The 20,332-nt window shown below is 31.8% G+C and overlaps 1 protein-coding gene across 2 annotated transcripts; it reads left to right on the top strand.

Annotated features, from left to right (window-relative positions):
- The first annotated feature begins 7,892 nt into the window (after nucleotides 1-7,892).
- Nucleotides 7,893-18,868, top strand: LOC113699269 (uncharacterized). Of its 2 annotated transcripts, none has more exons than XR_011817497.1 (12): nucleotides 7,893-8,288; nucleotides 9,298-9,405; nucleotides 10,354-10,440; nucleotides 13,342-13,395; nucleotides 13,470-13,612; nucleotides 13,767-13,917; nucleotides 14,002-14,139; nucleotides 14,236-14,307; nucleotides 14,387-14,460; nucleotides 14,545-14,686; nucleotides 15,724-15,924; nucleotides 18,524-18,660. XR_011817497.1 is itself a non-coding variant. In XM_027219510.2 (12 exons), the coding sequence occupies exons 1-12, from the start codon at nucleotides 8,043-8,045 to the stop codon at nucleotides 18,619-18,621; spliced, it is 1,392 nt and encodes a 463-aa protein (XP_027075311.2). In that variant the 5' UTR covers nucleotides 7,893-8,042; the 3' UTR covers nucleotides 18,622-18,868. The 2 variants fall into 2 exon arrangements, 1 of the variants encoding a protein (XP_027075311.2); XM_027219510.2 differs by having other exon boundaries at nucleotides 15,724-15,802; nucleotides 18,524-18,868.
- Nucleotides 18,869-20,332: the final 1,464 nt, after the last annotated feature.

A 20,332-nucleotide genomic window follows, 5' to 3' on the forward strand; every position in this document is an offset into this window, starting at 1 on the left:
GATCGAGTAGTGTGATTGCCATCGTCTTCTAGTTCATTCTCGGTAAAATCTGCTTGGATGGAACTAAGACATAGGAGGAAGATTTCTTTGGTGGATAGGACTAATTGGTCTCCTATTCTACCTCTCAAAATTTCCTTCTTTGTTTGGCAGCTGCTTAGAAATTTTCTTCCTTTGGATGAGACTCCAAAGTGTAAAGGGTTTATAAGTCATTGCACCATCTATTTTTGAGTGGTCTGATTGGCCTTCAGGTATGGTCTCATTTTGCAAGACAATTTGGATTGTTGCAACTTATGCAATCTTCTGTATCTGTCGTGGTCAGCTCCTGGCTATTGTCAATTCCATCTAATTCTCTTGATCATATTCGAGCAGTCTTGCCCGTGATTGTAATTTAGTTTTTAAGGATGGCAACAGGGGTGGGTGCCCGCGCGGGGCTATTGGAGCACTCGTTTAGAAAAAAGAGAGATATATATATATATATATGTACATAATTATATATATAATGATATTATAATTATACTACTAATTATATATGTTTATTAGTAAAATTATTAATTATTTATACTAAATTTATTAATGCATTTATATTAAATTCCTAACTACACTTAATACAATAACACTTTTTTCTAAAAAAAACACAATAATAATTTAATGATTGTATTTGTATCAAAAGTAAAAACTTGATTGGTTTAGTTATATTTGTTTAATCACATTAGATTGTATTCAAATAACTTTTGTTTAATTATTTTTATGAGTTTTAATTGTGAAGTTACAATGAATAATAATGTGGTGATGTATTGATATTTTAATATTTGATTATTTGCTCAAATTTAATTATAATAAAATTATATAATAAATTCTTTTAACCCCATGGGTGCCCCCAGGGGAAGCATGGCGGGGCGGGGCAAGCCGGGGGCAATGGACGGGATGGGGGCGGAGGGAATTAATAGGCAACGGCGCGGAAGCGGTGGGGGAGGGGTCCCCTGCCCCACCCCTAGTTTTTATGGAAGTCTAGAAATAATGCACGATTTGGAGGAGAGGAGCTTAATGCGACAAGGGTAATCTTCTTGGTGAACAACTTTTTGGACCAACTTGGTGGTGCGAAAGTATTTAGGAAGTTGCATTTTAGGGGAGATTCAGATTGTATATGGGGGCTTGTATGTTGGTGGATCAGCCGCGTTCCATTCGTTGGCGTCCTGTCAGATATGGATAAATCCAGTCTTCTCTCAGCTTAAATTAAACACAGATGCGAGTGTTCATAATGGCCGAGCATTTGGTGGTGGGATTTTTCGCGATCATGAAGGGCAAATGGTCTTTGTCAATCGAGGAGTGTTTATCGCTACTTCACGGACTTCAGTTATGCCTCGCGAGAAAGTTGGAGTGTTAATCATAATCAATTAAACCTCATCATCATAACCCTTATGATTTAATTGAATAGATTTATTCTAAGAACTTTATCATACAAATATAAGGAGTTTATTTCCACAATAACCTCATTCTTTAAAACTATTCCCAAACTAACTAATGCACTTTCAAAATATATTCCCTTGTTAACTTACTTGTTGCCATGTGGACTTTGAGTATGGAAAGTATTCACATTTTCATCTTATATTAAGAGGTAGAATCCACATCAATGGATTTTTAATAACGTTTCAATAGTTCAAATTTTGCTACTTATGTACAATCTTAAAGATAAATAAAAATATTTCTCTATCTATTATTGAGTTAATTAGTGTTTCTCACATTAAATTGGCTCATATAGTGTGTTAATTTTGATACTATTACTGACTTAGTTATATTTTCTCTCTCCTATTTTTTTGGAATGTATTCTCTTTTGATAAGTCAAAAAATGCAAGAGAATTTCTTTTCGAATTTTCTTTCCCCTTATAGTGGAATTTTTATAGTTCGCGTAAACTATGTTCATTATGTATCTTGAAATGTTTACTTGGACTTCAAACAATTTGAGTTTTTGAAAACTTCTTAAAATTTTCAAAGTTAGGAGACTACTATATATAAAATTGCAAGTAACAAGAAAAAAAGAAAGGAACTTGTGATTTAATAATCAAGAATAAAGCTAGGGAGAAATAATGGCAGCAAAAAAAAAAAAAGGTTCTTCGGCAAAATCATTGCAATTTGGAGGGTGATCAACAATTTTAAAAACACTAATTATGGATCCACTTTCCCTTTTTAATTTGTTTACAGAATGTCCTTGAGGCACTAAATAAAGAAAAACTATGTAATATCTAAACAAAAGTTTTACAAGTAATTTTTTTCCGTTGATGGAGAGTCTACGTGGCAATAACTAGATTAATAAGGGAATAAAAACTGAAAGAGCATTACTTTGGAATTATTTTTTGAAAAGTAGATTATTTTAGCCAAAAACTCCAAATATAAGCATATAAACAATCAATATGATAAAGATGTCATTTATTCTACTATAAATAGCTCGAGTATATATTAAACCCAAAAATGTTGATTGACTTTGGGGCATATATACTTTCAGTTACGTCTCAGTGGCATTCCTTATGCTAGTCCGCTTCCGCATCTCCTCATTTTAGGTGAATTTTGACGCCTCTGTCTCTAGCCGCAGTAAAAGCTTGGAAATTGGGGTGGTCATCCATGATCATGAAGGTCCTTTCATTGCTGGTTTTGTGAAGAGTGTTACAGGCACAAAAGTGCGGAATTAGCTAAAGCTTGTGCTGCTAGAGAAGCTGTTAGACTTGCTAAGGTTCTACTGATACCAAGTTTTTTCTTGGAGGGAGACGCACTCAATTATCAAGCTTCTATGTTATACAGAGGACATTCTTTTAGACATAGGTCCGATAATAGGGGTTGTTCGTCTCGCTTTATTAGACCAAATTTGTGTTAATATTAGTTGGATTCCTAGAGATACAAATAAGGTTGCACGCAACTTAGTTCACTATGCTAAAACTATCAACTTTGATGAATGTCTTTGGAGCTCCCCTCTAAATTTTGTAAAGCAAATCATGCTATACGTATTTCCAACGACTATATTAATAAATCTTGCTTTTATTCCAAATTAAAAAAAAATCAGCCTTTCCTACACAAATCTAGCAAAACATGGGATTACCGGATTAGGCTTCTTAATGGAATTATGGTAATAGCACTGCGATGACATAATAACCAAAATGGGATCTAACGAGATAAATAATTATATCCCACCTAGTACAACGCATCAATAGCATTTCTTACAAACAGGCAATTGTTAAATGTGAAATTCATTTCTATTGCAGATAAAGATTTCCACCTACTAGTTCCCACATCTACAAAGATTTCGTTCAAGGTGGAGTCGGAATTGTCATAAGGAATCTTGGTGCTTTGCTAGTTTAAAGATGTTCTGTCTGTTTATTCCTTATTTATTTATTATTGGTCCTTAGTTAAATTTAGAAAAAATCGTTCAAAATGTCTCACATTTTATAAAATGACTTTTTTCGTCCCTCACTTTTAAAAGTATAATTTTACGTCCCTTATAAATCCATATTGGTCAAATTTGGTCTCTAACTAGGTTTTCGACTAGTTTTTTGCCAAAATCCACCACATGTTTTGCACGTGATCATTTTTAAGGGCAAATTTGTCAAATCAAATTTCACATAATTTGATTTTTTTCGTCCCCCACATTTTATAAAATGAATTTTTTCATCTCTCATATTTCAAAAAATGAATTTTTCCATCTCTCAAATTTCACAAAATGAATTTTTGCATCTCTCATTGATCATGTGTATGAATAGTTTCGTTTTTTTTAACTCATGTATATATCTATTTGATTTCACCTAAACAAAACGAATAACATGTAATATATCTGTATTTGATTTCATCTACAACTATAATTAGCTTATTCAGGTGAAATTAAATAAAGATATATTACATGCAATTTGTACTGTTCAGGTGAAATCAAATAAACATATATATGAGTTTTCAAAAATAAGAAAAGACTGTCGCACATATGATCAATGAGGGATGAAAATTTTTATTTTGCAAATGTGAGGAATGAAAAAAAATTTATTTTGTGAAATGTGAGAGTCGAAAAATTTTTTTTTTTGAAATGTGAGAGACTATGAATCAGAATATGTGAAATGTGTTTGACAATTTTACCCTTAAAAATGATCATGTGCAAGACATGTGGTAAATTCCGGCCAAAAACTAGTCGAAAATTTAGATAAGGGACAAAATTAACCAATGTGAATTTGTAAAGGATGTGAAATTACACTTCTAAAAGTAAAAGATGAAAAAAATTATTTTACAAAATATGAGAGACGTTTTGAATGATTTCCCCTTAAATTTTTAGTGTATCCTAAGTTTGACTAGACATAGCTCCCAAAGAACTTGCAAAATGTCTCGACTTCCTCTTGACCCACCTCACCTCCAAAACATATCCAAAGTTTTTTTTTTTTTTTTTATAGATCATTGAGGCAAATCATATACGTAAGTCAAGTTAAACAAAATTATAGTAATGAACTTAACTCAAGGAAGTCTTAAGAAAAGATGAATATTAATATTTATGACTTACTTTTTTTATATAAAAATTTCGACAGAGTTTCCCCTTATAAAGGGACGAAACTCCCTGCCAGCAACCCACAATTTAACAACAAATTTACATCATAGTGAAAATTTTTAAGCATTTAAGATCTGAAACTAAGATTAAATCTTCCCTTTTCAACTTCAACTCTTCCAGTTAATCTGAAGGATTATCCTTGAATATTAGTAGGGGTGTGCAAAATCGAAAATTCCGATTTACCGACTGAATTCGAATTGGATTCAGAATTTTCGAAATCGGTAAATCAGAAATCGGAATCGAATTCGGGTTTTCCAAATTCATATATTTCAAATTTGGTTCGAATTCGGTAATGGAGTTTTTCAAATCGGAATTCAAATTCCGATTTTGATTTCAAATTCGTTTTTAATATATAAATATATTTTTTATACATGTGATATAAAATTTATACTATATAATATTATATAAAATTTATATAATATAATATAATATAATATAATATAATATTATAAATTTTATATTATATAATAATATATAAATTTTTCTGAATTTGATGAAATCGGAATTTACCGAATTCCGAATTGAATTCGGTATAAATTCGAATTCGAAATTGGTGAATTCGAAATCGAATTCGGTCAAATTATCGGATACCAAAATTTCGAATTCAAACTTCCGAATTACTGATTTCGAATTCGATGCACACCCTTAAATATTAGCGGTCAATCTCCCCCCTTGATGTCCTCCTAACAGCTGACATGCCTAGCCTATTTAGGCGGGATTCCCCCTAGCTAGTTTTGGATAATTGTGGATATGCTCATAGACAGTACAGACACATTATTGATGATAAACACTCTCGTTAGCCAGAATGTCTGCCACACGATTAGCCTTTCGGAAACAATGAAAAACCCGCGTCACATCTCCCACCATTTGCCAGATCTGCTCTATTTCTCGACGAATCTGCCACGGGCATCGAAAGCGACGTTGTACAATCCCCATCAATACCTGAGAATCCGATTGGATGTCAAACTATAATAATAAATTTATCACTATGATAGGATACTTTTGATGATATTTTATCATGGATTTTGATTTATAAGATAGAAAATAAAATATTGAAATAATTCATTTAGAATTTATAAATTTTTCGAGTAATGGGATTATCATAATTTAGTAATAGTTTTGGGCCATTCTTTTTTATTTATTGTTAATTTTAATACCACAACATAAAAAATAAAAATCAGCAAAACATTGGATTATATATAAAATTAACTCATAAAAAATATTACTAGTTCGACATTTGGTTACGATATAAACTAGAGGCAATAGTGATATTTCTACAGTTTTATTGGCAAAAAATTAAAAAAAAGGATTAAGAAAAAAATAATGAAAAAATAATTTTAAGACTCATTCTAAGTATAAGCATACCAAATAAGAGAATTTCATTTTGTCATTTTAAATTACAAGAGAGGTATGTGTAATTTTTTAAATCACAAGAGAGTTCAATAAAATTATGAAATTATCCCAACAAATCAAGCCCACCTCACATTATTCCTTTAATCAATCAACCCACATGCTTGATAATCACTTTCAAATACTAAAACAAAAGTTTCATTTCAGCTACATAAGGTATAACGAAAGTTTATAGTACATCGCTACTGTGTCCAAGTTGCAAACGAGTTGAGCCAAGTTTCGCTTTAGTCGAGTTGAGTCTCAACATAATTTAGTAAAATTTGAACTCGAGTCAAGCTTAAAAAAAATAATAATTATTTTATTTTAAAAAATGAAATAAATAATAAATTTTCTTAACAAATAATAAAATATTAAAAATATATATGTAATTATATATATATATATATATATAAAATCAAGGTCGAACCGACTCGCCAACTAATGAATTTAGTATTTTTGAGTTCGAACTTGATTCGAGTTCAACGTTGACACTCGAGCCACTTGCGAGCCGATCGTGAACATTTTGATTCGTTTACAGACTTTACTGCATCCATTTCCTTTTTGCTATTGTTGTCGCTTTTTGCTTCATCCATCATCAGGGGTCCACCTTTGGTCACTAGATTTTATTTCCTAACTGAGGATTATAATTTAATCAAGGGTTAATCACATTTTATCCCCTTAAAGAATACCCCATTTTTCAGTTTACCCCATAACCTTTAATTTTGCTCACATAACTCCTTTTAGGACAAAATTGCCCTTGTATTATTTTGACTTTTCATTTACCTTGTTTTCCTTTCTTTTATTTCTTTTTCTCTTTCTTCTTTATTTAATTCTTCCTCTTTCCCACAAAAATCTTCATCTTAATGATTGAAATTAAAAAAGAGGAATTGCAGAGATCTATCTTCTCCTTAAATGATTAAAAAAATATTCAAATCAGTTTCCTAAAATATAATTTTTTTAGCCTTTCAATTCTTTTAATTTTGGATTTTTCTCTTTCCTTCTAGTTTCCTAATTTATTCTCAAGAAAATATCATAAGATGAAATTTTTTTCTTTTCTTTTATTTTCTTTTCTCTTTCTTCTCTCTTTCATCCTTCCCAACAGAAATTCATTTCAACAAAAATTTTTGTTTTGAATTTGTAATTGCATATTTCTAGATGAAGGTTTAAAAGGTATCAAAAACTAATTTTGATTTTTTATATGATGCCACGTGTCACAAATTTCAATTGATGATTATTAATCAGGTCATAATTTCATCTTAAGATATTTTTTTGGGAATAAAATGAGAAACTAGAAAGGAAAGAGGAAAACCCAAAATTAAAAGAATTGAAAGGCTAAAAAAATTATATTTTAGGAAAGTGATTTGAATATTTTTTTAATCATTTAAGGAGAAGATAGATCTCTGCAATTCCTCTTTTTTAATTTCAATCATTAAGGTGAAGATTTTTGTGGGAAAGAGAAAGAACTAAATAAAGAAGAAAGAGAAAAGGAAATAAAAGAAAGGAAAACAAGGTAAATGAAAAGTCAAAATAATGCAAGAACAATTTTGTCATAGAGGGGGTTAAGTGAGTAAAATTAAAGGTTAGGGGGTAAATTGAAAAATGGGATATTCTTTAAGAGGATAAAATGTGATTAACCCTTTAATCAAGCACGATTTCCAATTCTAAACCCTAATGGTAATTTGTGAGATTTTGAGGGTAAACCAACAGGATCCGTTCTAATCCCAAAAATTAGAGATTTAGATGTGAGCTTCCTATTTTGCCCCTTTCCCGACTTCCTCGACATGCAAAATCTGGTAGCGCCGTGAGAGCCCAACATTGGAACAAGAAAAATTGTTTGAGGATTAAATTGGCGAATAAAATAATAAAGGACTAAATCGATTTTAGTGAAAAATTTAGGGACAAAAAAGGTGAATTTCCCAATGTCTAATCTGCTTCCAAGAGCTCAACTCGGAGTAGAAAAAGGAATCGAAGAACAGAACGGACTCCTTCGTCGAGGAGCTCAACTCAAAGTGAAAACCAAAAGGAATCGAAGAACAGCTCAACTTAGAGTCGAAAACCAAAGCAGAATCGAATAAGAATAGAAATGGAGGAACTAACTCACGGTATAAAACCAAAAGGAATCGAAGGAGAGAGCTCAACTCAGAGTAGAAAACCGAAAGGAATCGAAGAAAACAAAGGAGTAGGAATGGAGGAACCAATTTTACTGCTGAAATTACTCAGAGGAAGCGATTCGCGGCCGTTGGATGAACTCATCTCGGAATTCAAGTCCAAAGTCCAGCCTTCTCGCATCTTCGCCTTCTGCTCCTCCGTCGCCATTTTACTCACGAAGGCATTTTTTTTTAACAATTTTAACTCTTAATCTCTCTCAATTCTGCTTTTTCTTTTATATTTTTTTTTCTTCTTCGATGATATACTGAAATCTGGTAATTGGACGCTCTGGTCGTGTTGTCGATTAGGTTTTCTGTAAGCAAAATTGAGAGTAGTAGTGTAATAAGCTTTGTAGTTGGGAAAAGGAATTCAGTTTTAATTATATTAATCGAAAATTTGTTTAGTTCGAAATGGATTTATTTAGAAATTTTTTAAAAATCCTTTTATTTGATTAGCTCTGTGTATGCTCAAATGTCTTGTAGACTGTGAATTAGTAGAAAATTTTTGTTTTTTTTAGTATCTCTTTATTTGATTAGGGCTGTGGATACTGAAATATTGGTGAATTGTGAATTAATGGACATTTGATTGCTAATTAGGATATTATTTAGTAGGTAAATAGATGATTACGTCTGCTCTCTCTAGTACGGTTTTTTTCGGGTAGATTGCTGGAGTTCTATTTGATCTTTTTCCTCACGTCTGAGGATGGAAATTTTGTAAATTAGGAGTTGACATTCTGATAAAAATTGTTGACTTGGAAAACATTGATTTAGACGATTTAGAAATCTCATCGCTAATTTGGGTTTAATTTGTGCAACATAGACAATCAGGAGTCTGTTTAGTGGATGTTGTTGCAGCTATGAAGGAAATCAAGTAATTGGTGAATGGATAAGTAGTTCAAAGTTTGGGACAAAGGAAGTTGACTTATTCAGTCGGATAGATAATATGTCTTCTACTTGAAATATGGTTTTAAAATTCAACAGTATACTTATTCTCCATAAAAGATATCTGTTATTACATGGGTGTCAGGGATTGTTAACAAATATAGAAGAATGATATTTGGTTATATTTTTCTTCTTCTTTTGCTTGTGAATAAAAACGAAAAAAAGAAGGTTAAATTTTTTTCTAGTCTTTTTTAATCTTCTAATATGGGGAGTTCCAATCATCAATGGTTGAATGTTCTGTTATTGCAGAGTAAAGTGTTAAGACCAACACAGCGTCTAGTTGGATTTGCAATTCTCCACCAGGCATATTATTCCCAGCAGCCTAGTTCTAACCCGTTCAGTTTTGTGCTTGTGGATGTAAGTATGCGTATGTCTTCTCCTCATTGTATTTGTTGTTCTCAGGAATTTGTTTGTGCTCTATTAATGGTCAATTTTTAATAATCATGCACTGTGTAAGATTGTTCAGCTATGCAGTATGCACATCAAGTGCATTTTTGACTTGTTTATTCAGTGATAGTAGAAAGCTGACAGTATTTTCAGTTAACTTTTATACAGAGTGCTAAGAATCATTGGACTGTCTGCTGTATGAAATACCGAGTCTAGTGAATTTAGATAACCACATGAACCTGATGTGGAGGCCTATTCATTACTGTGGGAAAGACTTATTTTCAGAGCCTATTTTTGCTTCTAGAATAAGAAATCATTGACAAATTAATAGTAACAAATCCTCTCATATAGGCTATGGCGAATTTCTGAGGCATAAAATGACTTTTGTCTTGTTGGCTTGTGATATCTCATCTTGCACTTACTTTTATTGGTATCTGCAGATTATTTGAGCTCCTTTGTATTAAGTCTTGCCAAAAATCATGCTCAATGATTTTAAATCGTGAGACCATCCTAGGAAGGGCATTGTTGTGACGAAGTTCTACAGAAACTACCATTCATCCAAAGGCAGAAAGACCAAATGTTTTCTAAGTTTGAATTTACACGTTAACTTGTCAACAGTGGTAAAGCATTCATATATGGCTTATATACTAAGTTTAGTACAAAGTAGATGTGTAGTTGCAGGACTAGTATCTGGTTCCCTTCTCCCCACGTACACTGAAAGAAAAGCAAACAGAAAAGAGACAATAAATTGGAAATTTGCTTTAAAGGAGATGTTTATATTTTCTGATATATGACATTTTTGTTATCCATCTAATGCTCCAGAACTTTTGCCTCTTGCAAATAACTTTTCTGTCTGCTATGGAATATTATTGGTGATGGTTGACTTTCATATTTCCTCCTGCTATTGTGGGTATGTAGGCTGCATCCAATGAAGAAGCTGAAAATTTTGAAAGAGGTTTTGTTCTTCAATTGTTAGGCTCCACCAGCTCTACAAATACAGCAGAGGTATAGTTTAACAATCCAATTTGCATGTCTAGATTTTTGGGCTTAAGAAATTCTTATGATTCAGGTGTCATTAGCTTCTAGTCATTATTGCTCAAGCTAATGTAGGAAGGTAGATGCTATTGGGTTTTCTGGCTTCTAAGTAACGCTTCTAATGCTGGGTAATCTTAGAAATTTGGGGCTATGAGCTGTCTATTCCAATCACATTTAGTATGTTCTTTTTATTTAAATCTTGGGCTCCGTTTGGATTAGCTGTTTTTGGGGTTGTTTTTCAAAAACACCACTGTAGCATTTCGAATCTGAAAAACAAGTCCGTTTGGATTTGGGGTTGTTTTTCAAAAACTATATGAAAAACTTTTACTGTAGATTTTTTTGGATTATTTTTAGAGGTATTTTTGAAACATATTTTTGAGTATTTTTAGAATATTATAATTTTTATATTTTTATATAAATATACATTTATGCATTTATAATACATTTATATTTACAAATGTATAAATGTATATTATTATAAATTATAAATTATAAATGAATATTATATAAATGTATAAATTATAAATGATATTTTTTATATAAATATGCATTTATGCATTTATAATACATTTATAAATAAATATATTTATATATTCATATAAAAATATATAAATGTATTATATTCTATATAATACATAATATAAATATATTTATAAATGTATAAGTGTATATTATTATAAATGTATAAATTATAAATTAATATTATAAATATATTATAAATTATAAGTGTATATTATTATAAATGTATAAATTAATATATTATAAATATATATTAATATTATGTAAAAATGTATTTATATAATTAATATAAATGTATATATGCATTAATATTATGTATAAATGTAAAATTAATATTATGTATATTAATATAAATGTATAAATGTGTTATATTATATATAATATAACATAATATAAATGTATAAGTGTATGTTATTAAAAATGTATAAATTATAAATGAATATTATATAAATGTATAAATTAATATATTATAAATATGTTTTAATATTATGTTGAAATGTATTAATATAATTAATATAAATGTATGCATGTATTAATATTATGTATAAATGTAAAATTAATATTATGTATATTAATATAAATGTATAAATTTATTATAAATGTATTATATTATATATAATATATAATATAAATGTATATTATAAATATACATAAATATTTATATATTATGTATAAATGTGCATTTATATAAATGTATAATAAATTATATATTATATTATATATAATTTATATAACATATAATATTTATGTAAATATATTATAAATATATAAAAATATATTTTAAATAAAATAAAATATTTATGATATGTATATGTAAATATATAATATTAGAAATGTATAATATATATAATATACATTAATATTAATATAATTTATATATAATATACATAATTGAAATATACATATTAATATATATTATAAAACAAAATTGCATAAATATATTTATAAATTTATATATAAATAAATGTATTTATATAAATATATAATATTTATTTCAATTGACATAATATATATAATATTATACATAATTGAAATAAATATATTTATATTAATATAATATATATATAATATACATAATTGAATATACATATTAAAATACATAATTGAAATATACATATTAAAATATATAATTAAAATATATTAAAATATAATTGAAATATACATATAAAATACATAATTAAAATATACAGATTGAAATATACTTATTAAAATATACAAATTAAATATGCATAATTGAAATATATTTGGAGTTGTTTTTGATATATTGTTTGGATTGGTGTTTTTGAAGTTGTTTTTGAAATACACATTTACTGTAGCATTTGGAATGTGAAAAACAGTTTTTCAAAAACAGGCTCAAAAACACCAATCCAAACGTACCCTTGGTTCTCAGGAAAAGTGTATTTTAGGAAATCTGCCTAAAACTTATAGTAGTCTTTGTTGAACTGTCAAAAGCATAAGAACTTCTTAAGTAGGTTGACCAGAATCAGTTTAAGTATATTAAAAAAAAAAGGAGAACGGATTACTAGCTGGTTTAACAGGTAGAATTTTTAGATGAGGTGACTGTTGAATTTCCATGCATTCCTGGATTTTGTGTCCTGCAAAATTTGCAGGATTTGGAGGGAAAAAGTTGGTTGCACCGAATAATCCCAATAACTAATTGGCTGCAATTTTCTGTAAATTTTTCTTGTCAAACAAACTTGCACAAGAAAGTGATTTGCTCCATACTTTCCAATAAGTTTCCTTCTAATTAAATAGGGCCTTAGGGAACTTTATAGAGGTAAAAATTAAATAAGTGATACTCTGGACTTGAACTATGGAGAAACTCAAGGCCACAGTAAACACTGAAATTTGTTAAAGAGGTAATAAATTTTTATCTTTTATTGGTTCTCTCTCTCTCTCTCTCTCCCTCCCTGGGTGTTGTTACCCACATTAGATAAAATTGGGAAGTGTTTCAATTATATTTTTCTCTTTTGTTGATTTATCTGAGATTTATTATAATCTTTGGCGTTGTCCTAGCCATTTTACTAGCTCACATGAGAAGAGACAAGAAGTCACTAGCTACCCCGTAGCGACAAATGGTTTATTGCTTGCATGTACTTTAAGCACATCAGATCAATTTTGTAGATCTTCCTCCTGCAAATGTTTTTTGTTAAGCAAAATGCAAAGCAGAAAATTCCTCCTTTATTTTGAGGGAAATATCCCTTACAGTTTCTTCTTTTTTCTTTTTTCTTGTACAAATATTTCGTTCCTCTTTCTGGATAATTGAAGATTTTTGTGTTGACTCTGCAACTGGAGCTAATCCATCTATAGAAATATCATCATCCTTTAGTTATCCATGGAATGTTAATGCAGGTCCTGAAATTGTCTGCTGCAGATTACATAAGAAGCTTTGATCCTTCATCACACGTGAGTCATATGTTTTGTCATAGCATCAAATGTGATATTTTCTTGAATAACATGTTCTAATATGCATTCATCAGGCTTTTCCTTCTAGCGAGCAGCTGCAGCAGCAGTATTGTAGTAAAGTTGGTCCAGAACCATTTGGTAGCTTGTTCAGGAATCGTGTGATAAATATCTTGCCAGATCCTGATGTTCCACATGGCTGTGATCCCAATTCAACAGAGTAGGCTTCCTTCTAGTAATTTGAGTAGTCCATTTCTTTTGTGGTCTAAATACTTTAGGCATATCCTGCTTGCCCACTCGCATGCTTATTTGCTTATTGCTTCCCGACACAATCTGTTTTGTTTTATTCTCATAGCCTTGTGCTCAAATGTCAGGTTTGACTGGCAACCTGGAGTCACACCCAAGATTGGATCTGGAGATAGGGATGAGAGCATAAGTGGATTGCTGCAAAATTTATCATTGGAAGGTTTAGGTCCTCAATGGATCAGACCACGACCACCGAGGCTTCCGGTGCTAGAGGGGGAAGTAAGGGCACCAACATTAAGTTAAATACCCAGAAAGAGTAATCTAGAGTACTCTTGTTTCACTAAAATCTTATTACTTGTACAGCTGGTGTGGTTAAATCCGGATAACACTCATGAGCTGATGTGGGATCATGGTATGTGTGCTGATACTAGCAGAGGAGCAGCAGTTCGAGATTTGATTGCAAAAGCTTTGAAAGCGCCACTTGCACCTGCTCAACAAGAGGTGTTTATACCTTATCTTTCCTGAGGTGTTTAAGATTTGAAACTTATTTTTTTGCTGTCAGATGTTGCTGAATTCCTTATTTGCACTGTTGTCCAGCAAGTCTTATTGGAGCTGGCCAATGACCCGAAGCTTGTATATCACTGTGGGCTGACACCAAGAAAGCTGCCAGTATGTTATTTTATAGGCATATCAATGTGTTCTATGTGTTAATTTCCTGAATGTGAGTATTCTTTTGTTTGGTTATCAGGAACTTGTGGAGAATAATCCTGTCATAGCAGTTGAAGTTCTCATTAAGCTTGCAAATTCACCTGAAATTGAAGAGTATGTTCATCTTTTTATGTTATAGTATAAGAAACTTAATCTTATTAGTGTTCCGACAACAAATTTTTTTTTTATGAAATGCAGGTATTTTACTGTTCTTGTCAATATGGATATGAGCCTTCATTCAATGGAAGTGGTTAACAGGCTTACTACAGCTGTCGAACTACCAACTGAATTTATTCACTTGTATATAACGAACTGTATATCTTCGTGTGAGAACACCAAGGTTCTTAGTCCTCTCTACTCTTTGATGTGCTTCCCCATTTTTGCAACCCCGTGTTGAAACCCTTAACTTTTGACCTATTCATCATGATTCTGTTTTAGCTCTCTCTCTCTCTCTCTCATTTTTAATTGTTTTGCATGTGCATGTATTTTTTTTTTTGTGTTTTTTTTGGGGGGGGGGGGGCTTCATGTATTCAGTGGTAATAACATGATGCGATCTATTAGAAATCTTTGGTAGGTCATCCCCATGACATGATTTTAAGTGAATAGTTTCATTGAACTTGATAAAGAGAATGTACGCCTGTTGTGGTATAGTTCTTTCTCCTAATTATGTTTATCCATTGAAAAGCCCTAATTTCCTGCTTCCATCAAGACAGACACGTACTGCAGTAGTTGACAATTCCAGAAGCTGAAGGTTATAATCCTTGTATGAGGCTCTTTTTGTTATGGCTTTCTATTTGAAAATAATTATTGTTCGAGTTACATTCACTCAAATGAAATGAAGATCTGATACATGTCAATTTTTGAGGGAAATGATGGTTGAATTGGAGTATGAAATTAAGTTAGTCTAAAGCCATGGAAGCTAATTGAGAGCTGCAATCCTTATTTAACTGAAGCAAGGATTTTTTGCAATGATAGGCAATGGAGATGGCTTGAAAATGCTTTTGAGTAACTTTCATTAGATATTAGTATGATAGGTTCAGTTTGATATATTTGGCACATGAAGGTAATTAATGCTAACACAACATTTTAACTTGTCAAATTTTCAGGAACAAAACTCATGTTTTCCATTAAATTATAAACATGATTTTTTTTTAATGCTTAAAATCCTTGGGATGAAATTTGGATGCAATTTGTAGGCTTTATCATCTCTCTCTCTCTCTCTCACCTGCCTGTGTTTGCATATGTGTATAATATAGACACACACAATAACAGATGTGGCTATCTGAGTCTGCGTGTGTACATTAATTAGATGAACCCTGAAGATCTAACCAAATACTAGAGTTGGTATCAGCTAATCCTTTATTTACCATTTCTCAGGATAGGTACATGCAGAATAGACTCGTCAGACTTGTGTGTGTCTTCCTGCAGAGCCTGATCCGGAATAAAATAATCAATGGTGAGTCTACTGTTCAACATGTAGTTGACACTATTCTTGGGTGACTGGATGCTACTGCTGACCGATTATGTCTGCGATGGATATTGTGTTGACAACGAATGCCTTGTTGAATGATATCATGGGCAAGTGAATTCTGATCTCATATGTATGAGAATGTTATATTTTGCTTTTCATGTTCTTGGCTTGTTATTCGTAGGTGTTGCCAGTTGCCTGGTTTAATGTTGATTCATAGAAAATAAGCAAGTAGGTGCAAAGAAATAGCTATCAGATGGAGTGTTCTTTTTGCATGAAAATTAAAGCATCTTGGTAGGTACTATGATGGTCCAAAATAGATTTTCAGTAAAGCCTCATCTGCAATACCTGCAATCGTGGACAGTTCGAGACCTAGGATGTCCAGTCATCAATCTGTTGTGTAGAATTAAAGTTCAGCATATATTTTGTTTATGCGAGGAAAGCCGCAGGCATATAAGCATTTTCAGTAGGTTCACTTGTAGTAAACCGCAATAATGAACACTCAAAGAAAGAGAGGACTAAGCTGTGCATGTCATGGATGGTTCATGTACAAGTTGATTCACAAATGCTAATGAAAATCATGAATGGTTAGTTCATAATCGATGAAATTATCTGCCAAATTAAGAGGCAGATTACAGAACATAGATTCACCTTCAGCTGTGTCTGTAGAGAATGCAATCTACTTGCAGAGTTTTTGGCCAATTTAGGCTGTGACTCACAATGCAATTAGGCTAAAGATTAACTTTATTCCAAAATTTCAAATTTGCTGAATCTTACATTGGATAGATTGCATATGAGCTATGTTATTCTTTCTTCTTGATGTGCTCAAATGTCTATAATAAAATGAAAGATCTATTTCTGAACCCCCAACCTACTCTTGGTGGTTTGTTAAAAAAGAGAGAGAACCTGCAGTCATGAATACGTTGGAGTTGTTTCCTTTTAAATAAAAAAATGTATGATTTGGGAAGTTAAAATGTTTGCAGAAGGTTTCTGAAGGGTAATGTGTTTCAAGTCTTGCTTCTATCTCGTATTATGTATACCTCTCAAGCTTACGTTTAAAAAGAAATGAGTGAGGAGAAATATGGAATGTGTGATGCCTTTTGCCTTTTCAATATAGAGCTAGTGAGCCTCTAGTAATGATCTATATATTCCTAGAAATGCATGCTTGGGGGATTGAGTTGAGATTGGCTTCTGATTGTCTCAGCTTTGATATTTGAACTGCTAGGCATACTTGTGAAAATTTTGATAACATAACTGATGTTTCTTCTTGGTTTTGGTTTTCTTCTTTTTGTTGGCATTTCTTGTCCATCTTTTTTGCACATCTGTGTCTTTGAGTGTGCGTGTTCTTTGCCCTCAAGGATTGGCTAGTGACTTGGTGTGTTCCGTTGGGGGGGTGCATTGGTCGCTGCTATTTGCTGCTATTGGGTTTTGTCAACATGTTTTTAGTTTGAATAGACTTGTAATCTGAAGGCAGTTAATTTGTTCAAATCATCATTGAGCCAAACCTAAGAACTAGAACAGTGAAATTATGGTTAAAAGCCTGAACTAACGCCCGATGTACCGTGAAACACATCAATTGCATTAAACTTGGAAGGATCATTGACAGCTGTGGGACAAGAAAACAATAGAGGATGATGCATAAGTTAATATTATGAAGAAACTTTCTAGTGACGACCTAATAATGCAACCAAAAGCTGAAAAGGATATTTGGTGTAAGCACTTAATGGAGTTAAATTTGGTGTAACCTTTAACTACATCTCTGTATTGTAGTATTAGCTGTACCTGCATATGAAGTATGTATTGAATGATGGTTCTGCTCCTATTCTAACTCGTTGTCATTATTTCTTGACTACTTTTTTTGTATCAGCAGGACACTATGCATGTTTTGTTTTTGTGTACAACCTTTAGACAGTGGAAGATGAACTTAGTCGCCCAACCATCTTTGTGACTAACATGATTGGATAACTAATAAGAATAATTGCATTACTTAGACAACATGAAATGGATTGGCAAATTATTAGATGGAGCAATGCTAGAACCTTACGTGGTTGTAAAGATAATTAATTCAGTTAATTATGGTCTAGTCACTAGTGGCTCTTTCGGCAACAGGTAAAATTTTAATGACACCATTGCTGAGTCAAAAAGTTCTTGGATAAAACTTAACTCTATGGAAGATAATTTATTTCATCTGTTGATTTTGATTTATAGGGGGTTTTGTTGTACGTCGAAATTCTTTCCTTTCTGAACATTTCCTCGCTTGAGTAACTTGCGCTTCCTTGCGCATAAGTCAAAATTTACATTAGATATCTTATTAGAATTATTTTCCGTACTAGTCAACAAATGTATAAGGTGATTTAAAGGCAAAAATTTCATTGGTGTTAGAATACCAGGTAAGCAGTGATCCTGCAAGCTAAATTTTCAGTCACCTGAAATAACATATGACTTGGAATTAGAATTCCAGGTAACTCTGGACCGTAACAGGTTGTTGTGATTCGAATATTTTCAATGGCACACGAAGTTTCCTCTTCCATTTTCAGTTTAAGACTCGATGAATATGAAAGTTCAATTCAAATTTTATGCACCCAAACAGATCTGTTTTAAATATAAAGTGTTAACTACCTGGTGCATATGGCAGCTTTCATCTTTCAAACCTTGATTTATTCTCATTGATCTAATTTTACTAAATGTTGTCGAACCTTTGCAATGCAGTTCAGGATCTATTTATTGAAGTCCAAGCCTTTTGTATAGAGTTTTCAAGGATGAGAGAAGCAGCTACGTTGTTTAGGCTCCTTAAAAGCTTAGAATAAGATAGTCTGGTTTAATTTTACTTAGTTCTCTTTGTGTAAGATGATCCTGCCCTGTTGCTATGACGTTCTATTTTGAGGATAGCATCATGGCTTGTAATGTGAGGGGTAAAAGATAAAGCACTGCTGTGTATACTGAGGATTTTACATCCATCTGGCGCTATCCCAGATAATGGGCATATCTTTTTGTTTCAAAATGCAAAAATGGCAGCAAGAAAGAAATCAACATGCAATTTGAAATTGATTGGAAGATTTCATTTTTGAAACTCCTTTAGTCCTTTACTTCATTAAGGGACAGACGAGGAGATAAAAAGTGTCAGTACAATGCTCTATTTGACTTGCATGTATTCATTGGCTAGAGCTTGAAGTGAGCTTGAAGAAACATGCTGATGCTACTAAGTTGTTACAACTTGATTTTTTTGTTTTTCAAATTAGTAGCTGTTGAAACTTTATATACCCGTGTTACTCTGGGTTCTCTCATTTGTCACCAGATGATAGCTATCTAGGAAATTTTTCCATACATCATTTTTATGCTACTGCTGAGGTTCACTTTTGACTTTGCAACAAATGGACATAGTGAAGCACAAGACAATGAGCAGCAACTCTGAGGCTCAAACCTCTAAGACACCAAAACTATGAGTTACTTTGGCTAGTTGTAGGATCTATTTAACAGGAACTCACAAATTTTTACTTACATAAAACTGTGTGCCTTTCAAGCATCATTGTATTTGTGTAGTTAGCCTCTTTCTTTCTTCAATCATTTTTATCTCCTGACAATCAGCTGAAAGAAAACGAAGATTTTCAGCTGAAACAGCCTCTTGCAACTTCACTCTAATAGAACAAGGTGCTTGTCCGGGATTCTATTCAACTCCAAATGCACTCTAGCATTGTTTGTTCAAGAAAATGCTGCTAGAAGCATATTAGGTGAATTGGAGTATGTAGATGTCCTCCAATTGAGCTTGGATTGGCAGGGGATCACTTTATATTTGCCTGAGAATCATTGACAAGAGAGTTGTCCTCCCGTTTTCTGTACAAATTTTCAAAAAGCCACAAAACACAAAAACAACAACTGTTATTCAGTACATGGGGCTTAGTTCAATGTTAAGTTGCAGGAGCATAACTGTATTGAGCACGTTACATTTGTGAATGAAACGTACTGTCCTTCACCAATTTAAGGGATAAAGGTTAGATTCATGAATAAAACCTATTGTCCTTCACGAATTGAGGAGGAGAAAAAGGATCATCACAATGTCCTGTATAACTTGATGTGTCCAATCACTTAGATTGTGAACTAAGCCTTCAGCATGAAGTAATAGGTTTCAATCCTCATACAGGCTACTGAACCGTCTTTTTGACATTTTTGGTTAAAAGCTTTATTAGACTCTATTTATTTATTTCAGCATAATCTTGGTTTTTATCTCAAAACTTTAAAGGATTTTCTATATAATTTAATTATAACTTTTCTTTTATGTCTTTCAGGGTAGTAGATATGATTTTTAATTGTAGTTGTTTTAAATGTAATCGTCTTTCAAATTTTAACATAGAACTTCCATATGAATATTTTGAATTACAATTGGTGGATGCAAGCTGGCCTAAGCTAGGCCACAAGAAATTTGTCTTCTTTTTCTTACGCTTAATCATATACTTGTAACATAGCATTAACAAGTGAAATATCCGAATCAAAGTATACCATTAAGATGTGATTTCTCCTCCA

The sequence above is a fragment of the Coffea arabica genome, chromosome 7c, assembly GCF_036785885.1.
Source record: "Coffea arabica cultivar ET-39 chromosome 7c, Coffea Arabica ET-39 HiFi, whole genome shotgun sequence".
NCBI classification, from domain to species: Eukaryota; Viridiplantae; Streptophyta; class Magnoliopsida; order Gentianales; family Rubiaceae; genus Coffea; species Coffea arabica.